The sequence below is a fragment of the Epinephelus lanceolatus genome, chromosome 9 (genome assembly GCF_041903045.1).
Source record: "Epinephelus lanceolatus isolate andai-2023 chromosome 9, ASM4190304v1, whole genome shotgun sequence".
Taxonomy (NCBI): domain Eukaryota; kingdom Metazoa; phylum Chordata; class Actinopteri; order Perciformes; family Serranidae; genus Epinephelus; species Epinephelus lanceolatus.
In genome coordinates, this window is record NC_135742.1 from 14,615,730 (window position 1) to 14,624,620 (window position 8,891).

The 8,891-nt window shown below is 43.4% G+C and overlaps 1 protein-coding gene across 1 annotated transcript; it reads left to right on the forward strand.

Moving 5' to 3' along the window:
• Window positions 1-2,558: 2,558 nt before the first annotated feature.
• On the forward strand, window positions 2,559-8,607 carry lipg (lipase, endothelial). Its single transcript, XM_033620502.2, has 10 exons — window positions 2,559-2,845; window positions 3,955-4,145; window positions 4,414-4,593; window positions 5,519-5,630; window positions 5,722-5,940; window positions 6,208-6,450; window positions 6,676-6,796; window positions 7,295-7,522; window positions 7,617-7,721; window positions 7,865-8,607. The coding sequence occupies exons 1-10, from the start codon at window positions 2,755-2,757 to the stop codon at window positions 7,875-7,877; spliced, it is 1,503 nt and encodes a 500-aa protein (XP_033476393.1). The 5' UTR covers window positions 2,559-2,754; the 3' UTR covers window positions 7,878-8,607.
• The last annotated feature ends 284 nt before the right edge of the window (window positions 8,608-8,891 follow it).

Sequence of the window (8,891 nt, forward strand, 5' to 3'; positions counted from 1 at the left end):
AGCCTTCTTATGAGACACTGATGGGCCCCTCTGGTTAGTTGTAGATGTTCTCACTTGATTAAACTGTACCTGTAGTACTTAAGTAGCATTTGGGAAAAACATCAGTTCCTCAAGTTTTTCCACCATGAAAGCTTCTCTTTGAAGTATACATAACATATTGTTATCTTCAGTATCCCACACACATGATAATTGGAATGGAGCCTTGGACATTCTGGTATTTTTAAAGAGGTGTGCAGAGAGAAACATGATGAAAGTAAAAGATTTCAAAAGTTAGAAGATTTTACATGAAGCACAAACCATAAACTGAAGTGCATCAAAAAGCTTTATGTGAGTCTGCCAACACTCAAACGTTGCTTTAAATCCATGGCTGAAACCTGAAGTTTTTACCAGTGACTTCAGGAATGAGTGAGAAAAAGGGTGCACTAGATTAAGATCTATAAATTGCATTCTTTTTGCTCTCCCCACAGAGCAGCCTGCGTAGGTCCACTTGATTGTTTTAGTATTTCACAGTGCCCCATTGTTGGGTCCTGCCAGGCAGACCTTGTAGGGCAAAATCACGACAGGTCAGCATAATACAGAATCAAACTGGCACTACGACTGGGCAGCTGGCTGAGGTGTGGGGATGGAAAGAATAACAATACCCCTGCACGAGAAGCAACATTAACTTTGAAGTAAATATAACTGCCAATGTCTGACATCAGTTTTGGTCCAGCAGACTAATTCTGGGACAGAGTTCTGTTTTTTTTTTAACTTGACATTCAGATAAAAAAACACAAGAAAAAGGAGGGTGTCACATGAATTCAAGCTGTATTAAGTAGTTTAGTCACGAGCCAGACTCAAACCAGAGTCCCTCTAAAACAAAACTGTGTTACTGCAGGTTTTAATATCAGTGTTAGGCAGGATTTCATGATAGAAATCACAAGTTTCTGAATATTCTCTCAAGACCCATGTGCATCATGTCTATTATACTGGGTGTGCAGGATGGATTTCACGCTCGACTCATTGCATCATCTCATTATTTGAACCCCACTGCCTCCTCAAGATGCACTCTCTGCCGTGCTCTTACAAGCATACAGTAAGGCTATTAATACGTGGGTAATAATAGGACAAGTTATTCTGAACGGTCCTGTATCACGCCACAGTCTCATGCTCCTCCTTTGAAAGAGACATTTTTAATAGTGATGCCAACGTGAAAGAATTAATGGAAATAATGCATCATTTATAGTGAAGTCAGAGCAAAGCTAATAGCATGGAATAATTGGTCACATTTGACATCTTTTACATGGACTGTAGATGGAAAAACACTCCTCAGTGCACTGATGACTCATTAGTGCTTTGGAGGATGGTTTACTATCAGTATGGCAATAAAGAGGCATAGTACACCTGCACCCTATGTATACACAACATGACACATTTTGCAGGTGATGTGACATTGTGTTGCTGTTCTTAGATTGTTTTTAAGCAGCATTTATGGGATTTGTTTATGTTAAATTACAGAAAATAATTGAAGCATTTGTTCAGGATATCTGGCACATTTAATAGATAGATAGATAGATAGATAGATAGATAGATAGATAGATAGATTATGTCAATGTCAAAAAAATAGATTAAAGATGAAAATAAATCCCGGAATTAGGGTCTTAATCTTCACCTCTAATAACACACTGCTGTCCAAGAGGAGTAACTACAAGACATCATGATAAACAGCTTGAGGAGACACCCAATCACTAAATAGTTAAATGTCTTTATGGCTCGCAGACCTCACAGAGCTCTTAAACCCACTGACCTACTGCACATTGTACCCAGCGGCACCACTTTGTTTCCATGCGTGCGCAAACGCTGTGCGGATAGCAGGTACCAAGGGCTGCTGGGGTGGCAGGTGACACTTCCTACTGGGCAGTGGGTGCTGATGTATGTACACAAAACAGTGGTGTTATTGTAGCAGAGACCCTTGCGTGAGTGCGCCCATTCTTCGCCTCATCAATTGAAATCGGTCGGTGAGCTAAGCTGATGCTTTGGCAGCGCGCCAGGCGGAGGAGACGATGCGTTCAAGGGGGGAGGGTGCCTGGCCATCCCCCTTACACACGGCCTGGAGCCTTTTAAATATTCCCATCAATGCGTAGAGGGGGACTGTGGGATTCCCGCATATTACAGACAACTGGGGAAATATATTTTTGTAAATGGGTCTACTTTGAGATAAAAAATTACGTGTCTAATTCTCTGGACGTGCATCCTCACGTCAGTGCGTCACAAGTCATTGAAGATTTTCACACTCTGTTTGGTTCCGGTTAGGCAACAAAGATATGAGCCAGAAGACACCAACACTAAGCAACCGGATAGGTTTTATGGTGGTTTGCGTCAGTCACACACACACACACGCGCGCGCGCCCTACAAGGGTTAAACCACGCGCAAAGTGAGACGCCTACTACGACTTCATTCAGCTTTGCCACGCCTTTCAACGTAAACAAATGGGGGCTTGACCAATAAGATTCACGATAGATCAGCCGATGATCAGATGACTGAAAAGGGGAAACTATTTAAAACTCTAATGAGACACTTGATGCAAGTTTATACGTTTCTCGAGCAGTGCTTGCACCGGCGCGCACCAAAACGCACCACCGGCTCCACTGCTCTTTGTCACCACTGGATTTAAACTCATTCACCTACCTAACGCGCTACCACCGGCAATACCAAAAGAAATTTTATATTCCAAGGAAGCTTTTAATTCCTCCAAACTCGCCTGTGACTGAGAAATGAATCATAAAGCGCTTTTACTGTGGATTTTCCTACAGTGTGCTGCTGCGCTCTTCTCATCCGCTGTTGGGGAAAACGCTGTTCTTAAAGGTAAGAAATGGCTTTGTGTCTATTGTTCATTCATTTCTGTCATTTATTTCTCTCCCAGCCTCAAAGGGAAATGTCAAAATCTAACAGCATGGGTGCAAAGTAGGGCAAACGCGCGCTTGTGGGAAATCTATGAATGGAAAGATATACCAAGTATCCCAAACCTCACATTTCCTCATATTTCCCCTCATCCCTGCTTGGTTATTTTACATTTTTAGACTATTAAGCGAATTTCTGAAAGCGAACAAGTGTGGTGAGCAGAGTGGACCGGAAAAACTGGGATGGATTTAAAAGACTGCGACGTGTCCTTTTTGGGAGCAGCATGAGTGTTGAAAAGGGAAACACAACGCCACGTCTGTGTGAACCATTTGGAAAGATGTTCCGCTGAATCCGCGTTTTGCCGCGGACCGCTCACCACCGTTTTTACTACCCAGCTGAAGTCATTTTGGTCTGTGTGGCCCATCACCAAAGGGTGTTGAGTTCATTTAAATTCAGATCTGACGTTTCTGCTGTGCTGTTCACTCACCCCTTCATCAAGAATCAAACACAAAGAGAGCAAATTAGGACCGTGCGCTCTTAAAATAAACATTTAACCAACATTTTTCTAATTAAAATTTATTAAAAATCCCTGGATAAAGTATGAACATCATCTGGGTGTTTCCCAATGCTTCTTGCATCCGTCACATGCTTCCATTGTACCTTTTAGCCCCCAGCCCTGAGAGCGCACTCTTAAAGTCAAATGGCCTATAATTATACAAGCTCTCAGGCTGCAGCTGTGTGAAAAAAGGTGACATAAAAGAAGAGAAGCCTTGCGGTGAGATTTTGGCCCAGGGCCTGCATCTCCTGTACCACAACTTGCACCCAACCCATTGGCTTTATTGGAACAGATGTTTGCTGCAAATGCAAGTTGATTGGCTATCTCAGCCGCTTCCTGATTGTGTGAGGCATGATTGGCTGAGTGCCTTCTACATTGGATTTAAAATTCAAATTTTGTAGTGAGGTTAAGGTTTTTTTCCCTTTTTGGTTGAGGTGGATGCATCAGAAAAGCATAAGAGGATTTATAGATAATCTGAGTGTTTCCTCAATTTAATCCTGTGTGATTTTTCCCTCAGGTGAAGACGGTGAATTGGATGGACTGCCAACAGACAGCAAGGCCCTCAGTGGCCTTGTCAAGTACAACATGAGGAAGAATTTAGATCTGGACCAGGATGGCTGCTACCTGCAGGCTGGGAAGAAGGAGTGTCTAGAGGAGTGTGGCTTCAACGCTACAGCAAAGACCATCTTCATCATCCATGGCTGGACGGTACGTATGAGCTGAGATTATTTTGTATCATCTCTATCTGGCTGCAGTCCCTCGCCTTCTCTATGTGGGTCACTCTTGGCAAACCTCACTTCACTGAGTGAAGAGCACTTGTGCACTGGATGGAAGTAAGCGTTGGCTCTCCATCCAGAGCACTTTGATTGTTGGAATTTATCATGTGAATGTGAGCTAACTGGGTGCAGAGTGTCAGAGAGAGGTCAGCTGGCTGAATGACTGACTGACTGACTCCAGTTTTCCTTTTCTCCCTCAGATGAGTGGGATATTTGAAAGCTGGATGTACAAGCTGGTCTCTGCAGTGATGCAGCGAGAGAGCGATGCCAATGTGGTTGTTGTCGATTGGATAGCCATGGCTCAGCAGCTGTACCCTGACGCAGTAAACCACACCCATGATGTCGGCCTCAGCATCGCCGAAATGCTCAACTGGCTTCAGGTATGTACACAGTCCTTTCTAATACTTAAACACCTGCGAAACTTACTTGGCTTCCTCCTATGGATCCATGTTTGAGCCTTCTGCTGAAATTGAATGATTAAAACTGGGTCTCTAATTGGAGTCCTCAAAAAAAGATGCTGTCACTTGCTCTGATGAAGTACCACAGTACCCGTGATGTTGCCAATCTGTGATGTAGCTTAGTCTCATAAAGCCAAGATGTCTTTATGTATGTAGATCGGAAGCATCAATGGATCCCGTAAACTCTCATATGTTTTCGGATGTTTATCTTCTTTATAAATGACTTATGGTGTAGTGTAATCTGAGCTATCTTGGCAGTCAAGTCAGTAATGCTGAGTGACGGAGGTGCAGCTAAGTACCTGCAAATCCATAAGTCCTGCCCCATCTGTCTTACTATAGGAGTGATTTGTTAGCATGACAGAACTGTCAAAACGTATTTGAAGAGGTGAAATATCATGCTCAGTATTGATTTTATCTTAATGATTGATGTTTGTACCCTGTGGCAGTAGCTCAGTTTCCTTCTGGTATGCTGTCTTCCTGACTGAGGATACTTGATATATTCTAACAAGGATCAGGGTCCGTTAAGTACTTCAGAGGGAAAGACAACAATTCCCATTCAGCCAGACTGTCACAAAATTGGACCAGTGCACGAATAGCAAGTGAGGGGAGATTCAGGCACCCTGCCACATACTTGTAAACATGGACAAAGAGTATTTCATGGAGACAAACTGAGACAGATGGTGGAGGCGCTGTTGCATGGAGGGGACTGTCAGTAGATTCTGTCCGGGTTAACTGGGCTTGGCTCAGCTGCAGGCACGACTGATCGCTGCTGGCTAAAATCCAAGTTGCTCAGTGTGGGTTAGTGTCCAGTGTTGCAGCTGCTGAGTGTTGCAACTTTTTTTAACAGGACGAGCAGCAGTTGCCTTTGGAGAAAGTGCACCTGATTGGCTACAGTTTGGGCGCTCATGTGGCTGGTTATGCTGGAACGTATGTGCGAGGGACCATTGGCAGAATCACTGGTAAGTTAAAAGCAACATGAATCTGCAGTAAACAGACCTCAAAGATGGTGCAGTCTCATTTTTCTGACTGTCATCTTTTTATTTCTGACAGGTCTAGACCCAGCAGGACCAATGTTTGAGGGTGTAGAGGAAGGGAAGCGCCTCTCCCCTGATGATGCCGCCTTTGTGGACGTTCTGCACACTTACACTCGAGAGGCTTTGGGTGTGAGCATCGGGATCCAGCAGCCAATTGGGGACATTGACATCTACCCCAATGGTGGTGAAGTGCAGCCCGGCTGTTCACTGGGTGACGTGTTGACAGTGGCTGGAAGTAAGTGCTTAAGAATTGGCTCTTTGTTTGCAGAAGCCAGTTGTCCACAACAAGATTTATCAGTGAAACTACATCAGCAGAAACCATTTATATCTGACATTAATTTGTTCACCTACCTCAGTTGGCATGACCATATATAGTACTCCATCTAACAAAGGAGGAAAATGACAGTCTTAGCTTAATATTGCCTAAAATTTAGACTATATGTAACATTTACATTTACTTTTATCTGTAGCACATCTAACCTGCCTTCCTCTTCCTCTCCAGATTTCATGGAGGTGATGAAGTGTGAGCATGAGCGTGCCGTGCACTTGTTTGTTGACTCTTTGATGAACAAGGAGCACATGAGCTTCGCCTACCAGTGCACCGGCCCCGATCGTTTCAAGAAGGGCATCTGCCTCAGCTGCCGCAAAAATCGCTGCAACAACATCGGCTACAATGCCAGGAAGATGCGCAAGAGGCGCAACAGTAAAATGTATCTGAAGACACGTGCTGACACTCCATTCGGAGGTGAGTCTCAGTAACCGCATGGCCTGTAAATGCTTTGCTGGGTTTATCTGTTACTACTATAATGCTTACTTCCGCTAGTAAAACAACTCAACGATAAGATAATCGCTGTTTCTTATCTTTAAACTCTGCATGTTTTATGGTTCCCCAGCTGCCAGTGTAAATTACTACTGTACACACTTCCACGGTTGATCAAAGATTTACGCTGCGTTTATGTTTTCTTTTAAGGCTACCACTATCAGATGAAGATGCACGTGTTCAACAGAAAAAAGTTTGACAATGCAGATCCCACCTTCCATGTCAAGTTGTACGGAGCCCAGAATGATACAGAGAAGATATTTGTCGATGTGTAAGTACAATATCTAAATCCTTTTCTGCAAAACCACCTTTTCTGACAACACCTCAGCATGACAACCCATAAAACCGCCACACACTGGCTTGGCTACTGTCCTAAATGTACAAACTGGCAGCTATTCTGCCTGTGACACTGAGAAGCACATGGCCTGCCGTGATATGAAGTTGGAACTTGAACCTTGTTTGTACTGACCTTTTCAAAGTCACAAGGGGTTGTGATGTACAAGAAGCTCAGGATAGAGGAGGAAACCCAGTCACTTTCAGTTCAAGTTTCCATAGATGCATATGCCAAGTTGAAGTCGCAACCTTTGACGTAAAAGCACGACAAAACAATACGTCAGCAATCAGACAAGGCTGCTTTGGTCACTCACTACTCTTGTTAATGATTTGCCTTACTTAATGCAGAACTAGAATAGCTGACTTGAACAAACAGCTGAGAGATCCTCAGTTTTCTGGGCACCTGACTTAACCTGATTTCTCCCTGTTTGTGCAGCCATGATGAGACTATCGGTCTGAACCTGACCAACACCTTCTTGGTGTTCACTGAGAAGGATATTGGTGACCTGCTGAAGATCAGTCTGAGCTGGGAAGGAGAAGCCGAATCCTGGAACTCTGTCTGGAAGAACATTAAGAAGACGTTCTGGGCCTGGAACGCCAAGCCTCCCAAACCTGTGCTGGAAGTCCGGCGGATTCGCGTGAAAGCTGGGGAAACGCAGAAGAAGTAAGTAGCGTTAGCAGGTGTCTTAACACCCCATCTCATCAGGATTAATTTGTCTTGACCATCACTTACACTGAGATTTCTTTTTATGTTACAGGTTTACGTTCTGTGCCCAAGATCCTGCAAAAACCCAAATTTCACCAGGGGACTCTATAACTTTCCTGAAATGTCGTGATGGCTGGGAAGTGAAGCCAAGAAAAAGGTATGACACATGACAAAAGTTTGGATGTCTGTTTGAATACTTTTGAATTCAATTATAGTTAATAATACTGTAGAGTAAGAGGAAGCTGTAGTATGGTGTGTGTGTGACTATTCCCAGTAAGTGAAACCTGTTTGTCTTGACAGGGTGCCCATGTAACAACTCTACACTTCCAACAACAAATGCACCATCACCATGGGGGAACCAACATGGATCAGCGAGAAGCTCTGCCTTCTCTTTATATGAGCACTTTTTGTAGGAGGAAGATTGATCAGCGCACGGTGGGAGGGGCTCTACCAGAATCTTGACTGCACCTGGAAGGTCTCCATTGGTTTCTGGAGACAAGGACTCTGGGGGTCTGTCCAGCGTATACGAGACGGCTGGAAAATGTTGCGCCGACTGGAAGCAAAGGACAGTCCAAAATGTGTTGATTGCCCATGGAGTTACAGAACGTTCCTTTGTGTGGACTAGTGAGGTAGAATACAGATCTGTGCCAGTGGACATACACCAGCAATTGTAGTCGCTGTACTGTACATTTTAAAATATTTTTTTTATTTATAAGAAAAATGGAAGCACTGCAAGACCAACGTTATTTATCAGAGCACATCCTACAATGAAGCATATGTTGAATGAATTTCTCCTAGATGCAGTATTTTGTGTGTGAGTGTGTGTGTGTATGTGTATTGTGTGGGTGTTTGTTTGTGACCAAGAAGTGTGCCTTTCTGCTGAGAGATTACTGAAACACTGTATAACTGATGGAGATACCTGATCTCATTGCACACAGTTTTGTGCATCGTGTTACTGTATGTGGCTTACTTTGGGGATGTGTTCATGTACATACTGTAAATAACTTTTTGGAAAAATAAATTCACCCATTATTTGTAAGAAACTGTTGGCTTTGCTTGTCGTTTTCTTTGCATCTGTATTGTTATGTGCCTCAGTAAGGGTGGAATTATGGTTCCCAGAGTCCACGTAAACTATGAACTGTGTTTAATGGTCGGCTAATCGTAGGCTGTCAATTTCATGAAAATGTGCAAAATACAAGCTAAGATTTGCAACATGAGTTCTGTTCTTTCCTGTTAATTTTGATGTTTCATTTATCCAAACAGACTTTAAACCCATGCATGACTCTCATTTATCTGCAATTTGTAAGTGACAGTCATTTGTGAAACG